This window comes from Dermacentor andersoni, chromosome 7 (genome assembly GCF_023375885.2).
Source record: "Dermacentor andersoni chromosome 7, qqDerAnde1_hic_scaffold, whole genome shotgun sequence".
NCBI classification, from domain to species: domain Eukaryota; kingdom Metazoa; phylum Arthropoda; class Arachnida; order Ixodida; family Ixodidae; genus Dermacentor; species Dermacentor andersoni.
This window is the reverse complement of record NC_092820.1, coordinates 103624050-103645519: the sequence shown is the minus strand read 5'-3', so window position 1 is coordinate 103645519 and position 21470 is coordinate 103624050. Positions and strand designations below refer to the sequence as shown.

General features: G+C 49.6%; 1 protein-coding gene across 1 annotated transcript; it reads right to left on the bottom strand.

Annotated features, from left to right (window-relative positions):
- Positions 1 to 504: 504 nt before the first annotated feature.
- On the bottom strand, positions 505 to 3155 carry LOC126534929 (neprilysin-2-like). The gene has a single exon (XM_050182131.2). The coding sequence runs from the start codon at positions 2754 to 2756 to the stop codon at positions 1041 to 1043; it is 1716 nt and encodes a 571-aa protein (XP_050038088.2). The 5' UTR covers positions 2757 to 3155; the 3' UTR covers positions 505 to 1040.
- Positions 3156 to 21470: the final 18315 nt, after the last annotated feature.

Here is a 21470-nt window from a genome sequence, read left to right as displayed (position 1 = left end):
CTGGCAGCCTCCAATCGTCGTCGTCGCCGTCTTCACACGACTGGCCTCTGCGTCATCGTAAATACTGGTGTGTAGCACTATTGCGCTAATTAACTACGCCGTATCTTTGGGATGGCACACCGGACACGTGCCTTCCCCCCCTCTCTAACCTCCAGTTCAGTGCGCGCCTCCCCCCTCTCCAATTCATCCATATCAAGGTGTTGCTTGCCAGTAACTCGTCTTCTGTTTCACTACTTACCAGCTGGTCCTTCCACGATGTTCTACCACGTACAAGCGTCCCATATGCAGTAGTGCCAAAGTTGTCTGTCCGGGCGCATACTGACATAACCAAGTTGTCTACTTGGCCAGACAGCAGACAGCAGCAACTTGGTCTATTTGAGCACATGCCCAGTGGCCAGTGTTGTCTGCTCGGCAAGACAGCGGCGGCACAGCAATGGCCAAAACTAGTAGACAGGTTGGGTCACTGGGCATGTGAGAGAAATTGGATGCATATCGAAAAGTAGGTAAAGGTTCCAAGAAATGCTAATCACATCGAAATATTATATACACACACGACTACAGACCAAGCACTCCCCTGCCTTGAGAACTAGCTCTGAAATGATTAGGCAAATTTATAAACAACATAAGAACTTAACGTAAGAGTGTAAAGTCGCATTTCACTGTATAACACTTAACAATCAAAGCGCGAGTCAGGGTTGAAATCTTGTGCAGGAAAATTAAACATGTATGCGCAATTCATACCAACGAAAAGAAATGCTATTGCGCACTCCATTATGCTTTCACGTGTAACATTACATAAAACACTTAGTTGCCAGTGGAATCGATCGCTTGAAGAAATCAATCTTAAAGAATTAGAATCACAAAAAAAGTAAAAAAAAACGAACGCCTTTGACGCGAACTGTGCCATTTGTCCACATTGCATGGCGGCAGAAAAAAGAAGCCTGCGACTTCCTTGCGGGGCGTAGCAAATGACGGGCAAACAAAAAAAAAAAGAAATAACAGAGGAAAATGCAGCGACTATTGGTTCATCACCGACGATGCTATTCGAAGAAGCTGCACTTCTGCGGCCTGTTCATCTTGGTGCCCGGTTTGCAGCCGAACGCGTCCGCAAAAGGGCGGAACGCCATGACAGCCTTGTTGCAGTTCCTCGTCTTCGGCAGTCGACACATTGCGAGGCACATCGTGATAAAGAAGATCTGCGCTTCGCTGACATTCGCGTACAGACGGCGCTCGTCTCTTCCTTCCGCGGCCGCTCTGACGTACGTCGCGTAGGCCACCTCCAGGGCGGGCACCTCTGGAAAGATGTCGCCGTCCGCCGAACCGAGACATCTCACTCGCTTCTCGAACCCGTCTGCCGACGAAGCGGAAAGCCAGCTTTCCACACGGTCTCCGTGCTCGTCCACCGTTACGCCGACTCTGTCCAGCGCCCGAACGATCTGTTGGGCGTACTGGTACCCGAGTCCACCGTACAGCATCGCCATGGTGCCCGAACTGTAGTAGAGCGGCACCTCCAGGGCTCCCATTGAAACGAAGGCAGTGTTGAGAACGTGCGTGTACTTGACGAGCGGCAAGACGTAGCTGCTCGGTGCGCTCGTCAACTCAAAGGCCGCTGCTGGCCCACGTTCGGCTTGGAAGTCGCTCATGGCTCGTCGCGTATCGACCCAGAAGGCGTCGAACGAAGGCGCGCTATCGGGAAAATCGTGGTAGACGCCGGCGATACCAGCGTCTTTCAGGAGGTCCTCCCGAGGCCACAGCACAGTCCGTAGGCGTTCGAATTTCGCGAGTGCCTTGCTCTTGGTGCGCCAGTCGAACCAATCGGCTTTTCTCAACAAATTGACCGCCTCTCCGTAAACTTTGTTTGGCAGGTCAACGAGGAATTGCCGTTCTGCGGGCGTGAACCGCGACACAGCGAACAGCGCGTTAACCAGTAACGGGTAGCTGGCTTCCACCGCGGCGGCGCAGTAGTACGGCCGTCTCTTGTCTCTCTTAGAGTCGTCGCCGTGGAGGTTCACCGAGAGCCGTGACAGGTCGGCTATCGAGCCGTACGTCTCCGCAAAGAGCCAGTGAATGTGGTCCAGCAATTCCGAGTCATCGTACAAGGCGAAGCAAACGTTCACTGCTTTCAAAAGGCCCGTTTCCTCGAAGACGATCACGTCTCGTTCGGAGAAATTACGCTTCGGTTGTAGGTGTTCGTTCAGCAGCAGCGTCATGTCCTCGGAAAACGTGACGTGCCTTGAGGCGTCCTCGAGGAAAAACTGCCACGGAGCACCGTCCGCCGAGTGGTTCAGAAACGTGCGGAAGATGGTCACGGTCATCGCGTAACTTCGCGCGACCACGCTGTCGTTGAGAAGCAGCCCCTGGCTTTCGCTCCAGCGCTCGCGGTACTCGCGCACGCTCCTCAGTGCTACCAGCGACTCCTGCCACTCGGCCATCAGAGGGTTCGTACTGACGAGGAGTCGCCGATGCGGGTGATGGGCCTCTTGTGGCAGCAGGCTGACCCTGAACCACAGCGGCGCGTTCCACTTGAACGCAAGGTTAAGAAGAACTCCAAACGCGTGGCCATCGGGTATGGGCTCCGCAGGCCGTCGCAAGTTCAGCTTGCCCATGAACAGCGTCACGGCGTCTCTGGTCGACGCTTCCGTCTCCTGAGTGATGCAGCTCGTGTACATGAACAGCGCTTTTCTTCCCCCGACGACCAGGCGCTCCTTCCCGCGTTGGAGTAGCTTCCGCAAGCCGTCCAGCCAACGCCACCGCATGAGCGAAAGGATGGACCTGGTGACGCCGACGGCGGGCGCTTCTGTGAAGCTCGCACCCGACTTCGGGCATACGAACGCGTCGAAGTCTTGGCACGGGTCCACGCTGCTGTTGAGGAAGGCGCTCAGTAGACTCCTATGCGCCGAGCAGTCGTCCGTCAGACAAAGTCGCGGGCCCCCACCTCTAGTTCGGCCAAGTAAACTCAACGCCACCAAGATCAGCACGCACAAAGCCACGAAGAGAGCGCCTATGATAACGACTTTCTTGGCACGATCCCCTCGAACGTCTTCTTCCTTGGTACTGATTCTCAGAATCTGCGTAAGAAATAATTATGCAGATGCAACGCACATTTTGGAATATGTGAAGTGGAGCTTTCGTGAATCGGCTAATTAAGTATTAAAAAAAATATTCAGATCCCACGCGTTGTGGCAATGGATGTAGGCGGAGCTTTCTGTGCTGTTTGCTTTAATGAAGATAATTAGCGGTGATCATGACGGCGAATGTTTAATTTCTTCAAGGTTTTGTCCAACACGAGAGTGGGGAGATGATGTTAAACGTTATCTTGCGTGCACCACTGCAGTTTGTCTGCATAGTACACAAAACATAAAGGGAAAGGTGTTTGCTTGAGGCGTTGTTGAGCGCCATATTTCATAACCTCTGAGAGGGTTGAGCATTGTCATTGCCCGACATGCCACATCGCATTGTAGCAGAAGCATTAAACTTGGATTATGGGCCTATGCGTGCCAAAACCACGATAAGATTATGAAGCAGGCTGTAGTGGCGCACCTCGGATTAATTTTGACACCGTGGTGTTCTTTAACGCGTCCCGAAATCAAGGTGCGCGAGCGTTTTACAGCGAAGCTGTATACCTCTATACCAAGGAAATTGTCGTGTCGTAAGCAAAAAAAAAAAAAAAAGCTCCCCATACGTGGGCCGATCCCGAAGATAGTGCAATGCCGGGCCGACCCGCGGCAGAAGTGAAGCAGGCGTTAAGCACTCCCTCCCATTTCAATATACTTCGGCAGGAGATATCATTTTTATCGGGATGATTTCCTTCAGTCAGTTCTACGCATGCTCATATGCTGTCTTTTGTTTTTTCTTGTTGAGCTGTGCACTACATTGCTCTTGAAACAATAATCATTTGGTCACTACCACTGTCCGTCCATTTCTTATACGTTCAATTCTTTTGCGCTGTTTCTGCTCAAGAACATATCTTCTGTACATATTTTAGGCGTCCGCTGCTCGTCGTGTGATGGCTACCCTGTGTAGTGTTATCTAAAGTTAATTCCAAATTGTTACCGTCTCTTGGCTGCAACCCAACCAAACGTTATTAGACGTGACTGCAGCGCGAAAATCAGACGGCATGAAATAGGCACACCTAGAGTTACTGTATATGATGGCAACATATGCAGTAACTCTAGACACACCTATAGGGTGCCTAGATTTCCTCCTCGCCCGCCGCTCGCAGCAGCGGGCGCGGAGGAAATCGAGGCGCCCTGTAAGGCCCACCAAGGCACCCTAAATATATAGACACTCCGACGCTGACCAGCCACCACACGGCCGCTGCTTTAGAAGCGCCGTTCTCGTGGCCTCCGAAATTGAAACGGTGCTAAGGCGCGCCGGCGCAATCTCGGAAGCCATGCTCTGAGAAGGGCGTGAACGAACGAAGCTGATCACATATGCGCAAGTCGGCACGCAAGCACGAAAGCCGTCTTACGATGCATGTCTCGATCGTGTACCACGCGCTGTCCCGCCGATCCAGAGCTTTCGCCCGGGCTCTGGTGGTTTTCTTGGATGAGGCAGGCGTTGCTGTCTTCGGACCGTATACCTGCAACGAGGCAACAAATTGAATCAAATCATTTAGTGACACCTTACTTTCATTATTTTATTGGTATAAGTGAGAACTGGGATAGCTGGTATAGACTGCACATGGCAGAAAGCAGCGCAAACGTCACATGGTGAGGAACCGACCGGATCTGTAGCGTTAGGCGCGTAGCGCGCGTGATGGACGCGCCACTAGTGGCGGCCTTGCGCAGGACACTCGGGAAAGGAGCCAGCCGCGCGCCGTAGTTTGCTGCGTCGTTAATCGTGCCTGTCTGTCTTATTCACGTTTTCAGAGCAAAATAAGCAGCACCCTTTACATGTGGCGGGTGGCCAAAGCTTCAAGGAATGTCGAGGAAGAATTGTTGCATGGTGGAGGGCTCAAATACCGGCGATACGGTTCGAATCATTCCCCGCAAAGCCTCATCGGCGGGAGCAACGGTAGCAATGGATTGCGGCCGTTCGAAGGGAAATTTCTTATTTTCATCCTTTCCTTTGTCTCGTTGGTGTTTTTTCCACTCGATAATATTTAGGCGGGTAAGCGACGAAATTCGTCTGCAGTGCAGCATGCAGTTTAAAGACATTTCGCTAAAGTTCTGAATGCCGTTCGCCGCTTGTACTGTTTGTCGCTTCATTACCGCGTTGCGCTATATATAGCTAGGCAGCACGACTGCACGAGCGCATTGTGTTGTATGTTAAAGCTACTGGAGCTTGCAGGAACTGAAATTGTTGGTTTTGTGCGGCCAGGTAAGTCCTCGCACCAGCTGTCGCGCACTTCATGTCTTTGCATCTATTTTGTGTGTGGCTTCGCGCATGTTGTACTGTTGCTAGTTGCTTCATGTACAACTGTTGTTGATTTCATTGAGGTGCGAGGTTTTCACCCTGTCTCGTTGGTAAAGGGTCTAAATCACACTATACCAAGCAACGATACCAAGCAAATGCTAATTTAACAGCTTTATTATTTCCTTCCGAAGGCATCTTAGATACTGTGGTTCTAGGGGAAATGTTTTTAGTAAATAGGCAGTTCAGGGCGAGAATTGCTAATAGTTGTTGCATATGGTATTTTTGTTCCATTTTCGCTGAAAAGCTCGCGTCATGTTTGGGAAGTTATCACACGTCGATGCTGTCTGAGCAGACTTACCACGCCGAGTGATTTGTTTGTTTCACAACGTAGTCCCTTTTGGCATGTGAGTATTGTAATCAACTGAATTATTTCTTGCTATACTTACGCCGCAGAGGATTGAACCCGGACTTGCCGCCAGCGCTAATCTACTTTGACTGGCACTGCTAATATGTCATGTGGCGTCTCCCTCTAGTAACATTTAAAAAAGTACTGAAAAGTTTGTCAGTCTTTAGCTTTGTACGTTTCCAAGTAGCTCCCTTGGGGAATTTAAAATTGCAAAAACTGCAGCGGGAACGGCAGTTCGTTGGCGTATGCGGCAGATTGCATCAGCGGTACAGTGCTAACACGCGCTCTTATTAACCCTTGCCTTTGGTGACTTCGTTGACGAGTGTACGCGTTTCCATCAATAAATTCACAATTACTCTTTCGAGGCGGCTTTGACTGCACTTATTCGGCGACGTCACATGTATTCATCGGCAGAAAGATCACAACAGCATGTGCAGACATGGAACCGTGGGTATTTGGTTGAGATTTAAATCTGCATTAACTACGGGTGCTCATTATTGAGGTACAGAAGCAGAATTACGGCATGGGTAGAATTTAAAAAAGACCATCGACATGTTGCATTACTTAACAAAATTTAGCGGCTAGTTAACATGCGCTTCAATTCGCGTAAATGGGGTTCATGGCGCTTGTCTGCGAGACGCACCGGGCACGTATGTGGACAGGGTTGTCCCAAACACCAGTAACATCGTGTTCATACCAGCTCCCACAAAGACCAGCGTCTTCCCTACAGCTGTCAACGTGGAAGAAGCAGTCTGGCACCCGAACAATAGAGAAATCGCAGCCGCGAACTTCAGCCATCCTTGCTGCAAAGGGTTGTCGTCTGCTACTGCTCCCGAGCGTACTGTTGGAAGCGCCCGCTAGGTGCTAGGGTGCCTCGATGCGCGCGCTCCCCTCCGCCGCCGAGGGCGCGCGCATCGAGGCACCCTAGGTGGTGCACTACGCGTGTAGTCTAATTCCAACGCTTTTGTGCAAGCTGGTCCAAATGGCTGTTTACGGCTGGTTTGAAGTTGAGCATGCTTGTATCATTATCCTTATGAATCACTTCTATTATTCCATTTCTTTTTTTTTAGGCGAAAGATCCACCGTACGGCGTTATCATCCGATGGTACCGAAACACCCCGTTACCAGCGATGACGTCACGTTCCCGGCGCTGGGCCTACTACGGCTCGCACTGTGAAATGCCACGGTCAACAGCCGCGGCGTCGGACCTGGCCCGCTCCCAAAATTGGATTAATATGTATTAAAGTGGATTAAGGTGTATTAAAGTAGATTACAGGGGATGAAGATATATTGAGGTGGATCACAGTGGATTAAGGTGGACTAAGTTTGGTACAAATTAGAGCAATGTGGATTAGGGTGGAATGAGGTGGGGTTTTAATTTAAGGCGATAAGCTTAGCATCATGCTTTCGCTTTAAAATCACGTAACAATGCCTAAGTGACTGTCAACTTTTTCTTCAAATGTACCTTGAGCTGTTGCTCAGCGCTCGTCCCATCTGTTGCTTTTTCTCGGTGTTGTGTTGTCACGCCGTGTTTGCATCATGTACATCACTTGATTGATCGAGGACACAATATTTAACTCATCGACTCACCATCTCATTTTATTTATTTATTTATTTATTTATTTATTTATTTATTTATTTATTTATTTATTTATTTATTTATTTATTTATTTATTACAGAATGCCACATTCATTCGAGGACTTTTACACGGGCTGTGTATAGTATACGTATTTCTAAATTTTTGCCAAATAACACAATAACAGGTGATCCGTAAGGTGAACAAGGCTTTCAGCAGAGATAACTTAGAAAAAAAAAAAAGTTGACTCGCCATCCCGGCTCTGCGAAAGTGGATGTCCTGCGAAGCAGTTGCAAAATCACCAAACACCGGTAACTGCTGAGGGGGCATGTAATGCTTCATTGATGGTTCGGATGCTTCTTTTGAACTTGTTCTTTAAGGAAACGTATGCTGTTCTGTGTATTGCATGGGTGATTTCAATGAATGCATGCACTGTTCGCTTCATTTTGCTGAGCGCAAACTGAATGAGCCTCTTGCTTACGGAGATATGAGCCATTGCATTATTTTTTTTGCTTACGGAGGTATGAGCCACTGCATTTTTGCTTGTTTACGCGGATATGAGCCATTGCTGAAGATGGTTGTTTTGAGCCTGTCCTTTATTGAAACGTATGCTGTTCGGTACGTTGTATGCGTGACTCCAATGAACGTATGCACTGTTCGCTTCACTTTGCTTAGTGTTTGTAGCCTCTGCATTAGGAGGGCTGAGAGCCATTGCATTTTTGCTTCCTAAGGGGGCGGGGGGGGGGGGGGGGAGGTATGAGCCATTGCTGATGATGATAATTCCTGCTCACGGACGGACACGAAAAATGCCGACCGTCGAGAGGCTAACAACTTCACTGTAGAATTCAAGTACGGATAGGAAGCAATACCGCGGCAATACAGTCAAAAGCATGGACGTAAAAAAAAAAAAAAGAAATACCGAAAGAAAACAACCACACAAAATTCAGGACACGCAAGTAAAACAAAGAGTTAGATGCTCTTTGAAAATCGGAGTTCAATTAACTGAGCCATTAATAGAGTGAAATCACCTATGGTCAATAAGTAGCACCTATCTCCCCTATCTTAATTTCTCTTCCCTTTCGCGCACCATTCTTGCACCTGCCGTCAACGGCACCAGTAACCTCGTAGTCCGTAAACGATAAGTAGTTTAGGGACAATGCTGTAAAACTCTCTAATAGGGAGTTCTAGCATGTCCGCATACATATTACCCATTGCACAATTCAAGGTTACCGGAGACGCAAACCTGTGAGCCCGGAATGGTGCAACCACCTAGTGGCGCAGAGTTTAACCAGAGTTACCAAAGAGCCTATTATTACAGCAAACAAACATATTCTGTTTAGCTGATGATGTGAAATGTCGACCGTGGCGTAATCGTTAACATGCGCATTTTTTAACTGGAAAGCCTTAAGTGACTTGTTGCGATGGCCCATACCCGAAAAAAGTGGCGTCTAGTCCAACGAGGCAAAAAATATCATAATCAGGAATGGCTCATACCTTCGTAAGCAAGCAAAGGTGCAATGGCTGAATATGAACGAAGGAACAAAATAAAGGAAGAGAGAGAGCGAAAGAATGAAAGAGAGGAAAAGAAAGAAACAGAAAGAAGGAACGAACGAAACAAAAAAGAACTCTAAAGAAAGAAAGAAAGACGGAAAGAGAGAGAGAACGAAAGAATCTTTCGGTAGTCCTGCACTCGCATGTGTCGTTGAGGAGGTCGACCTGCAGTGTCATACGTTTACTTCATACTGCGGCTCGTTATGTCTTTCAAGAAGTCTCACCCCTCCGATCGTATACCTTAATGCACTACCACGTGTGCAGCAGGCTTTCGCCTTGACGTGTTACACGAGTGTAACACGCTGCCGAACATTTTTACTTCGACGAGAACACCCACGTAGAGACGTATCACAGACATTGGGGTGAGACAAATGTCAGATCTCGCTACCAGAGTAGTTGCTGTAGAGTATAAACAGCTTACAGTGGTTAGCCGTCGCAGCGCAAAAGATGGCGCTACCGGTTCAGACGCCATACGACATCTGAGTGTTGTGCCAAGTGCATAAGTTTCGCTGAAGCGCAAAACACGAACGCCATTTCGGCGCAAACGTTTAATCACGTCTGTTCTTCTTTTCTATCCAAATGACTAATTCGATGACCGATTAGCCAATATAACGTACAATAGCGTAACTGAGTGGACAGGACTGACCGTTCGCGCTGCTTATGCGTCTCGTGGGGCAAACCTATTGCACATGTTCAGAGGAGCCGATGAGTGCGAGATGCAGCGAGAAACCAAGGTAAGTTTTTAATAACGCTGCAAACACTATCGATAAATTGATAGCTCACAACAGCGACTATCAGGACAGATTACACATTGCCGAGAGTGATAAGAGAAAATAGAAGAAAGAACAAGTAGGCGCAATCGAGTATCGCTTCATCGGAGGAGTCACGCTCGTCAAATTAGAGCATTGGCTTACCACTACCAGGTTAAAACAAGGCTGTACGTATGTTCTCCAGTGCAAACTTTCCGTTCGTGCTTTTGGTTGAAGAAGTTGCATCCCTGGGGAATGATAATGCGTGCAGAAAGCGAAAAACAGCGCTTTTCTGCATTTACTAAGCACATCCTCCACTGTTGGCAAAGAGAAGCCTGAAATTGCACCATGGCGACGTGGTTATGCGTGTTTAGAGATAGCAGCGCCCGTGCAGCGGCGCGCGTAAATGATCTCTTGTAGTTCACGCCTCCGGTGACCCTATGTGTTTGCCTGCATAACTAAAGCGCTCTGTCCAACGCATGACAGTCTGCTAGCACTTCCAACCTAAGGAAAACTAACTTGGGGTGCCGATAGTGGTATCGCGGTGGTATCTGTTGCCGGCAAAGGAGGGGACGACGACGACCCGTGCACCGCGGTGTGCCCGGTGAGCGCGCAGACGTCTTCGTCGTCGCGCCCGTCCAAAGTACCGCCAGCCTCCTCGGGAACCACACAGGTGCGGCCCGGAGTAGTGCTCTCTCCGCTCTTTCCGCCTCGGTCGGATGTCTGCGGCCGCAAGATTTTGACTCGCATTACGTTCAGGATCGATGTTGAGTGGCTTATATGCGATCACGTGCGATATTTTGGGACCCAACCTCACCGCATAAAGGCAGCGCAAAACGCCGATGTGCGGAAAGGTATAGGTTTGTGGCTAGCAGTGGTGTAAGCCAGAAAGGTCGTTCGGAGAGGGGGGGCTTACGTTGCAGCTCGGCCTCCTCCACATAGAATTTGTCGAGGGATCAAATACATGAATAATAACTGCGTTTTCATTTCCAAAGATGCTGGAAACGATTTGTTGAACGCTACGCACTGTAAAGACAAGTAATATATGTATTTTTTTCATAAAAGAATATATTCGTATGTCCAAAAAAATTGTTCCAGAAATAACTGATATCAACGCTTCCGTGTTTTTTTTTTTTTTTTGTCTATTTAGTAAGTGAAGAAAATATCAGACGAACTTTAGAACTATTACAGTTCGAAACCAGCAAAGCAGTACGTGCCCCTTATATAAAAAGCGTGAAAGCCATAACATGAACAAGTTGAAGACAATTAATTTAATGAAACTTTCTTATTCAAGAACCTTGTTTACATTTTTGTAGGTATGCAACGGCCAGGGAGAAATCAACATCACGGTGTCCTTCGATACGGCTTATAGCGCATAAAAAGCTGTCACTGGTCATGCATTGTGGGTAATTGCGCCGAAATTATTGTCGCAACAGAAAGCACCTATAAAAGAAAAGAGTTCTGTAAAACATACATTAGAAATGCAAAGATACAGTGGAAGATACAAATACAAGATACAGCTTGATAAAGGGCAAAAAAGTGTCACTGGAAACAAGGTTCCCTGCATGTATACACATAACCTCGCAACAAGATATTTAAATATGCGTGTAAGTTGCCAATAAATATACGCATCTAAGAAAAAGACGCTCTATATAATGCGTCAAACAAGGCAAATAAACATGATGCGCAATCACAGAATCCTAAGGTCCGCCACCTTCCTCTACTTCCCTCGATGCATCGCGCGCGACGGAAGGCGGCGCGCTTCCTCCTCCCTTTTCTCCCTTGTTCACACAAGACTGAGCCACCATCGTCGGCTCACCCATAACCCCCCCCCCCCCACGCTTTCACTCGCACATGCAGCAAGCGATGCGCGGTGACTATGTTATCACCCTTGGACTTTATACAGAACTTGACGGCGACGGCAGGAATGTCCATAACATGGACATTCCTGCCGTCCATAGAGTGTTCATGTAATTGCTATCACAATAATTTAATAAGAGTATCCGGCAACTGAAGAGTCCCGTGGCCCATTACTTTTCGCAAAAGGTGAAGTATCAAAATCAAACTTTCACCATGTAACAATTCACTGCACCATAACAATGTCTTCTTTTGTGGGGCGGGGGCATCGAAATGAAAAAAAAAAGCAAAGGAAAGCGTGTTGGTCACAATCTAATGCCTACTTTGGGCAGCTAATGTTGCTACCGAAGGAATCTCGAAGAAAACGTGAGACGCTAGGTCCACAGAGAACCATACGCATACTGTGGGTATCCTACACCACGAGACAAAAGACTTTCCAGAGAGGTTGCGATAACATCGAAGTGAACGTGATGCCCTCAAGCGAACGCGTTGCAATCCGTCGAAACCCCAGAGTGATGGCGGCGAGCGACCATTGTTTCTTTTTCTCGTCTGCTAGCCAGAAAGCGCCCAAAACTCTGTCAGGCCAAAATCCACCCGGCCAGAGAAAAAGGAACGCGCACCGAAGTGCGCCGCGCGATGGTCGGGGCAACACGAGAAAAACACATGAGCTTTGGTTGGCTGTGGCAGCCCGCGGGTAGCGAGAACAAGAAAATCGAAGAGGCTCAATGTCTCCTCGCGAATAAAAGTCAAAACAGAAAAAATAAATAAGAACCTAGTTACCTTTGCTCGCTTTAGTGTCTTGATATGGATGCCTTGGCGCAGGTGAAAATAATTTTGATATTCTTTTCTGGGACATGACGGCACATATGAACCACCACAACGCTTCGTCTCATCGGACCTCGCTGCGTGCTTTGTCAACTTGTCTGATAGTTTGTTGATTTGGCTTGACTCGTTGTATGGTCCGACGTAAGTCTTTAGAAAAGTCAACGCACTTTTGGAGTGAAATGTTTATAAGAACATTAAACCCAGAAAGTTCCGGAATTGAAAATCTAAAGCACGATTTGGAAATGTCAGTGCACCTTTTGTATAAAAAACTTATGAGAACTTTATACTCATAAAGTTTTGGGATTGAAATCCATACGCTCTGTAGATTCCGCGGCCTCCGCGACATGCTGCGAGGAGCCCGCTCGCCATCAAAACGCCCTTAAAGCTTTATGCTCAGATGGGGCTCCTTGCGTACTGTGACTCCAGGTGCATGGGCGTTGCCACAAAATCCAGCCAGAGCTCGCAATGTTAGAGCTGAAATGTCTTTTCGAGCTTGAAAAAGACATTCTAGACTTTTGTCCAGAATGATGTTCGGCGCCGGAGGTTTATTCTTCGGCGGTGCATGAGGGCACAAAAAAAATTTCGGGGTGGCCTGAAGCGCCTTTCCGCTTAGTCGTGAAAAGAAACAGAGAAGAAAAGACGCCACTGTTAACTGCGGCTCCAGTGGAGAAAAGATTCTTTACACAAACGTCTTACTGTGCAACTCAGCGAGTACACAGGAAGCCTTAACCTAGACGGTTGTTGTGGCGTTTCACAATCTAGCTACCATCCTGCAACCTTTGCCAAGGCACCATTACGACGCAACTTGCCTGCGGCTCATGCGGCAGTAGTGGTAGCGGCGTCTCGAGCGAAGTTGTGGGGTACGTGACCATAAAGACGTCATCAGCTGGCATCGACGGTGTGGGCGAGCCGTGCTGTGACAGCTTGGAGACCGTGGAACCATCGTCGGCTGGCACCAAGGACCACATCGCGCCGCGCGGCAAGGAGTTGGAGACCACGGACGCGTCGTCGAACGGCACCAGCCATGACGTCGTGCCGTGTAGTGAGGACACGGAGACTGTGGGCGCGTAGTCGAGTCGAACCAACCCTGACGTCGCGCCATGTGGTGACTTGGCGACCGTAGAGGCGTCGTCGCCACTACGGCGCCTGCGTTCATCTCCCCCGTCTGTCATTCCGTGGGAGCTTTTGCTTCTGCCAGCGTCCTTGGTGGTCGCCAAGCTGTGGCTCGACGTCCTTCTGTTCGTGACGTTACTAGCGGTCACACGTAAGGCCGAAGGCTTCGAATCAGGACTTCTTGTCAAGTCCTTTTGGCCTTTAGTGGGCGTCTCCTGTATTGCAGAGACGTCCGCGCTGACGTCATCTGGCAGCGAAGATAAAGGTCCGCCGTGCGGCGAGACCTTGGATATCACCGAGACGTCATCGCGGCTCCTACGCCGCCGCTCACCTTCCTCGTCTGCCCTCCTGCTGCTGTTTTCTCTACAGCCCGCGTCTTCAGCATCCTTCAGGGCCTTGCTACTCGGTATTTTGTCGCTGTGCTTGTCGTCCCTGCCGGCAACCTGGAAGTCCGATGACTTTGATACGTGGCTCTGGACCGACTCGTTACCTTTAGGGATCATAACGGGCGTCGCTAACACACTACTCACGGAGACGTCTTCAGCTTGAAACGATGATGATGGCGCACCTTGCAGCGAGGACTTGGAGAGCGTGGAGGCGCCGTCACAACTACCGCGTCGGCGTCCGCCATCCGCGCCAGCCATGAGGCTGCTGCTTCTCCCACGGCCTTCTGTGACCACCGGGCCACGGCGTGGCGCCCTGTCTCTCTTCATACAGCGGCTGCTGCCAAGCCGGGACACTGAAGTTATCGATTCTGTACTCTCGGACGAGTCTTTGCGGCCTTTTGTGGGCTTCTTAGGAGCTGACATTTCGAGCTGTGGCACTGAAGCTCCTTCCTCGGTCTCGTTCTTCTTCTTTGAGTTCTGCAAGTGTCACCCGCGCAGGCGCTTGCACGTTACCTCGCGCTCCTTCTTAGAGCGTGCTTCCTTGCCTGCTCCTCAAATATTGGCGCTTACCCACTAGCGGGTTTGATTGTAAATGAAGCTATTGTGCTGCCCAACCATAGGGCATTTGCTCTTGGAGCTCGGACGCTGGCTGCCGGCGCGGTGGAATAGCTGAAGCAGCGGACACTGACGCCCCATTTGGCAACCGCTGTGCCGGACAAACTGTCTCGCACCTGCGGCGCTCGTGCTAAGTCAGTCATGCCGGATCACAGTTTTCTCGCGCCTTACGGCGAGGTACCTTGAAAATAACATCACAGATGTGTCCGTGGCAGAAGTAGGGACCGTAGTAGAGGCCGGGTCGCATATATTGAAAATGTAGAAGTTAGAGCGCCTTAGCAACCGCGGTTGAACGCAAGTGGCTGAAAGGCCGCCGGTGCCACTCGACGCCCCTCAAACCGCTATGAGAATACGTCGCGCTATCCTAATGCCTCTTACGCTAACCTAACCTAACGTTAACCTAACCAAACGTGGCCGAGACGCAAAGACAAATATCCGCACGGCGTACCCGCTGTGAAAATGCGCCGCGGCACCCTAAGGCCTATTACGCTTACCTAACCTAGCCTAACGTAATCTAAACCTAAGCTAACCTAACCTATGGGGGGCGAGACGCAAAGCCAATAATCCTCACGGCATGACATCTGGTAGTGACGTTCAACCGCGGTTGCTAAGGCGCTGTGCGTCTATTTCACTCAAAGGGGACCACTCAAAAATGCTCCTGAAAAGTCGCGTACAGCAGCATACGAAAAGCCTGCCAAGAGCGAAGATACTGCACCAGGAGAGCAGGTCGGGCCTTTACTACGGTCCCTACTGCTCCCCATGAAAAATCAAGGATGTTTTTTTTTTTTTAAGGTAGAGCGCCGTAAGGGGCAAGAAAGGTTTAATCCGGCATGACTGACTCAGCACCAGCGCCGTAGGCGCCAGAAAGTGTGTCCGACGCACCTTCAGACATATAAATCAGCAAATGGGGCGTCCGTGCCCACTGCCTCACCGCGCGGGCAGCCAGTGTCGGAGCGCAAACAAACTCGACCCCCCTCCGCAATGCCGGCATGCCTTGGGTGCAAACACATACAAGACACGATAAAGAAACCTCCTCCGTAGTGCCTATGCCGAGTTATATATTCTAGGAGGAAAAGTCCCTAGATTTCCTCTCTCGCGCCCGCTCTTACTCGCGCCTGCGCACAAACGTCGGGCGATCCCTCAAATGACCGTCTCGTCGACAGCCGGGCTTCTCTCTTGCGCTTCTTTGTGGACACGCTACGCCACCTAGTGGCGCTGCCGACAAGTCCACGCGTAGCGTCCGAGACGAGTATTGTTCTTTCGCTCACCGCACACTCAGTGGCACATACTCAGTGACCCAAGTTGGCGAGAGGTTCATAGAAGAGTGGCACAGTCAGTCAGTCAGTCAGTCAGTCAGTCAGTCAGTCAGTCAGTCAGTCAGTCAGTCAGTCAGTCAGTCAGTCAGTCAGAAAACTTCATTTCGAATCAGAACCATTTTTGTCCGGCGAGTTAGTGGGCTGGTGCACCCGCCGAGGTTATGACCATGAGTTCTTGCCTCTCGGCGGCTTCCTTGGCCCGCTGGACTGCCCAGAGTTGGTCTTCCAGGTTCGAGCTCAGCAGCGCGGCTTGCCATCGCGCGCGGAGGCTGTCGATGGAGGCTGCGCTCGCATTGTCTTGTATTAGTTCCTGCCATTCCCATAGCATGTGTTCTAGCCTGGCTCTGGTGCCACACACTTTGCATCTATCTGCTGTGTATATGTCTGAATAAATAGCGCGCATTAGTATCGGGATCTTGTATGATTTGGTTTGTAATTGTCGCCACTGGACAGCTTGCGATATAGTGAGTTGTGGATGGGGTGGTGGATAAATGCATCTTTGTACCTTGTAATGGTTGGTGATGTCGTTGAACCTGGTCATTCTGTCTTCCCATTCCCATACCTCGGAGGGCCCTGTCGAGGGGTCTACGTTCGTCGCAGCTCGGAAAGTCAGTCCTCGAGCTACGTTGTGTGCCGCCGCGTTAGGGTTGTCCTCTCCCGCTGAGTCGGTGGTGTGAGCTGGTATCCATAGGATTTGGAGGCATCTATCTTCTCTTGTTGGTTTGCCTTTTCTGAGTATGTTTAGCGCCTCAGCTCAGATCCGACCGTTCGCGAAGTTGCGTACTGCCGTCTGGTAATCGTTGATTATATAGATATTATATAGTATGCGTTGTTTTGTGCTATGGCTAACGCTATAGCCGCTTCCCACGCCGTTTCGATGCGTGTCGTGTTTATAGTCAAGCTTGTGCAGCATTGTCTGTTGTGGTTAAGTACTGCTGCGACAAAGTTGTGTTTGTGTTTGTAACGTGCAGCGTCTACAAAGATCGCGTCCTTGTTCCTTCTGTAGTTCTTCGCCATGTCCTTTGCCCTGCTTTTTCTCCTGCCCTCGTGGTGTACAGGATGCATATTCTTGGGTAAGGTGGGTACTGTAAGTTTGGCCCTTATTTCCTTGGGTATGTCCCGTTTCTCTCCGTGTTGTGTGTAGTAGCGGATCCCTAATTTATCTAGGATGTGTCTGTCCGCCGTCGTCTTGGAGAGGCGTTCGTATTGCGCTATACGTTGCGCTTCTATAGCTCCTCTAGCGTGTTGTGCAGTCCCAGCTCTAGTAGTTTCACCGTGCTCGTGCTTAGCTTGAGTCCAATTGCTTGTTTATATATCTTCCTAATCAGGCCGTCTAACTTCTTTTCTGCGGCGCCCCATCTGTGGTACGCAGCCACATACGTGCTGACTTATGACGAACGCCTGGATGATTCTCATGACGCTTGCTTCTTTCATTCCCTCGTGCCTGTTGGTGATTCTCTAGATCAATCGCATCGTCTGAGAAACTTTGGCTTCGATTTTGCGAATAGTTTCTCCGTTGGTGCCCTTGGCGTCTATGATCATTCCCAACACCCTTATGTTCTCGACTTTGGGTATGGGTTGTCCATCTTGGGTCATGAGTTGTATGTCTTTGTAGCTTTATGTGTTGCAGTTCTTGGGAGGCCTCCCCTTTAGCGTTGGTCTGTACAGCACATGCCCAGTGGCACATTCGCAGTGCATTTATGGCGTAGCTCGCTGGAACGTTTGCGTGAAAGACGTTCATTGAAAAGTTGGGGACGTACACGGCGCGTTTGTGGTGCAGCCTGCTGAAATGTCGCGTTGTTGTCCCCGAAGAAGCCGCGTGACGTGGTTTAGATTCCGTCTACCATCGGATAAACTTAAAGGATAGTTTTTGTGTTATGTAGTCGCACATTCCCAGTGGCACATACTGTCGCGTTCAATATGAGCTGCAACACGCGAGCGCGTGGCAAAGCGCTCTCCCCTAGGTCGGTCAGTTGCGCCGATCGGCGCCATGTTACCGACGTAAAGAGAGAGAGAGCGCTCCGCTGATACTGTTTCAAACATCGTCCCTTTGTGCCTGGTTCCGCCCTCTCCCCCGGTTTAGTGAACAAAATCTTGGTCTCATGAAAACGGTGCCCACGTTATGTGCGAGCTACGCGACCATTGCTGTTCTACGCACTTCAACCGGTGAAATCGCAGTGAGAGAGAGCGAGTTAAGAGCGCCGCTTATTTTGCACATATTGCAGCTGCTCGCAGAACGAGAGAAAGGGTAAACGTATGCATCATTGAGCGGTAATGCTGAAACATGTGTCGACCCATCGAGGGGCAATAAATCAAGAATGAAATTCTGAGGTGACGGCAGTTTTCAGTAAAAGCATGAACGATACCCACCTCGCGCAATAGGTGGTTACCGGTCTGTTTGGATAACTTTCTAAGACGAAGATATCGTCCTGAAGCCTGCAAGAGAAGGCGAAAGCAGGCAAGAAGGGAATATGTTCAAAACAATAACAACGGAACACTCACCCTTTAGGTTTGGAACGCAGCGCCGGATGGCGCTACTGTACAACCTGGGAAAGCTCTTTGCGACCCGGTCGCACGTTGCAGATCATACTGAGGCCGGTAGTGCCTAGTTACCCAAGTACGCGTCAAAGACGTTCATTAAAGAGCGGCGCACACCTACTTGCCCAGTGACCAAATTTGGCATCAGAGAGGTTCATTGAAGAGCGGCAGATGTGTCCACGTTGGCACATATTCAGTCACCCTAGTTGTTCCGACGATTGGTTTCGAACCCTGTCGCCTCAGCATAGCAGCCCGATGCACTAACCACTCGACCACTGACTACACAGTGACCAGTGACCCGTGTAAGCGAAAATAAGGTTGGAGACATAAGCTGACGTAACGTAAAACTGTCCCAATCTGTTTTTATTCCAAATCGGTCATTAGCCCTCCGTGGCAAATCAAAATGGCTCGGCCCATTCGAGCGTGGCGCCTGCCCATAAGGGCTGGCCAGAACCATTGTGACACATCACGAATGAAATTCTTGAAATAAATCAAGAATGAAATTCTGAGGTGAATATATATATATATGAGCGGGCCTGTACATTTCTGACGGTTGCCGAGACAAGCGATTTCTCTTTTCCCATGCAGATAGGAGCCCCCGAGCTAAAGCTTCCTCTTAACGGTCCCCTCACTAGGCCACATAGCAAATTTTGGTTATATGTTGTAAGTTGTTACCTGCCCTCCAGGGAGTGTTCTACTGCAAGAATTTTTCAAATTGGTCCATAAATAGCCGTGATGGAAATATTTCAGTGCCGCGAAACCGTGATGAGGCGAGCGTCACCGCCAACATAGACACTCTTTCCATTTGCCCCCATCTAGCCTCTGCAGCCGAAATTCATACCCTGCACTCTCCCATACCGGAGCTAGAGGATCCCGTGACGCATATGTTATGGGACCTGCCTTATTTTTTTTTTAAAGGCTAAAGCTTTAAGTGGCTCCTACCCGCGAATTCATGTGAGCTCGCTTAGCGCAGATACGCGCTCGTGCCCCTGCTCTCGCGTTCATCATCGTCGTCTTCCACAACTCGTTCCGATACCGCTCATCTTGCCAAAAAGAAAAGGCAAAGTTAATTAAGACAGAGTTAATTCACGCACTCGAACCAACGACCTTCTGTGGGAGTCGAACCCTGGAGCTTATGTGTAAGTCTAAACCACGACCTTTGGTGTTAAGGCGAAGTTAATTGATGCACATTTAATTAATATATCGTCAATTAAGGCACTCGAACCCACGACCTTTGGGTGGAGAAAAGAAGTAATAAGAAACAACAACACGTTCGAATGAGAATGTCAAGTAATTTAATGAATGTCTCTTGAGTGCGCAGGCTTTCGCCTTCACCCGCTTTGGCGGATATGCTATAAGGTGACTGTGAATATGTTTTGCTTCTTCTCGCCTTTTTGTTGCGCGCGCCGTTCTGTTGACGGTCTCGCGTGCGAGCTGTTGCGTTCGTCTCGTTTCGCGTAGTGCACGATTTTGAGCGCTGCGCGTGAGAACACCTGACTACTGGTATAAGCCTACTGAGGCAGACGCGAGCGGACCAGAGAGCGTGATCGTGTGCTGGAACACGCTAGAAAATGACATAGTTTCGCTCTACGCGCAAGACTGCACGACGTGGGAATAATCTTCCGTCATGGAAGTATCCATCCCTGAACAATAACAAGCCGACAAAGCTCTACCGGCGGGTTAAACCGACGCTGTGTGATGTACACGGACAAATGGCCTTCTCTAGTCCGACACAACCGGAAATCCAAGCCACTCGCAGCTAAACAACGGAATTTTCGGGCCCTTTATCATTTCAGCTGTAGGCTATACACGCGGCGGTAGAAACCCTTCTCAACTTGCCTAACATCAACGAAGCCAACATCTACACTGACAGCCCCGGCGCAGTTAATCATCTGAAACAGGTAACGAAGAGGTTGCGTATTTGTGAGGAGATACAACGAAATTCACATTTCTACACGCGTGAACGTTACTGTCCACTGGGTGCAGGCCCGTGGTCACGACCACAACAACGACCTTGTATCTCGTATTGCTCACCCTTTCTCGACGCCCCTAATTCCTCCTCTCTCCCTTCCTTCTGAGCCCCGCTCTCTTTTCATTGCCCGAAAATCCGTCGTGACACGCTTGCCCTCATCCCCCCGCGTGTCCTCTCCCTTCCCCATATTCGGCCCCGTCCAGAAGCGTCTCCGGAGGCTTCGGGCCGGGGCCCCCCTCACACCAGCCATCACTTGTGCTTGGGGTCAACCACACGAAGACATTGCCTAGCGGTTCACGTGCTCTGCTCGCGCGTCATCTACTCTCATCAGGGCACGTTCATCTACTTTGAACGTGCCCTGGGACAAAGAGCGTTCCCGGAAGTGTTCTTAAAGGTGTGAAATTTGCACAGCGGTTAAGTTGAAGACTACGAAAGATGGATTATGGACAGCACATTTGATAAGTCGCAGTTGCAGTATATCCCTGAAACGGGTCTGCGTGCTTATTTTTAACTCCATTATGACGTTATGCCGCGTGGCAACCCAACGGAAGAAAATAAAGAAGAAAAGTAGCAGTTTCGCCCGAAACGCAAAGCACCGATTGCGATAGAAAATTAGTACATAGCTATACGAAGTAATGACAGTGGTTTTATCAGCCCTATAAACTTGTACACATTCGCTTATTAACTAAATTAACAAGGATATAAGGTGTAAGCGCGACAGAACGAGGACGTAGAAAGAAACAGACACACAGAGACAGCGCTGTCTCTGCATGTCTGCTTCTTTCTACGTTCTCGTTCAGTCGCGCTTACACATTCTATCATGCGTTCAAACCAACTAGCCCGCCAACGTGTTTTAACTAAATTAACAAGCAGGGTGTCACGCGCGCACAGGCAAACATAAACACATCTCGCTCAATATAAGCGCGGAAACTCGCTTTCAAAACGGTGCAGTGAGAAATCGCGGCAGCAGCAACTATCGAATTGACCCTCGTGCATCTCTCGCCTCAACGCCAATGTAACGTCGAAAGCACAGCGCATACGAAGCGATCGGCACTACGCGCACTCTGCAAACATCGCAGATCGCTTTCAAGATACGGCGCCCGCCCGCCGCGCCGTAAGCAGCAGCCGCAGAAGAACAACGCCCCCCCCCCCCCCCCCGCCCTCTCCTTCTTCCAGTGCCATACCCGCTTTCCTCCTTTGCGCGCGC

Excerpts from the sequence above, each read along its gene's own strand:
- LOC126534929 (XM_050182131.2), bottom strand. The coding sequence starts at position 2,756 with ATGCGGTGGCGTTGGCTGGACGGCTTGCGGAAGCTACTCCAACGCGGG.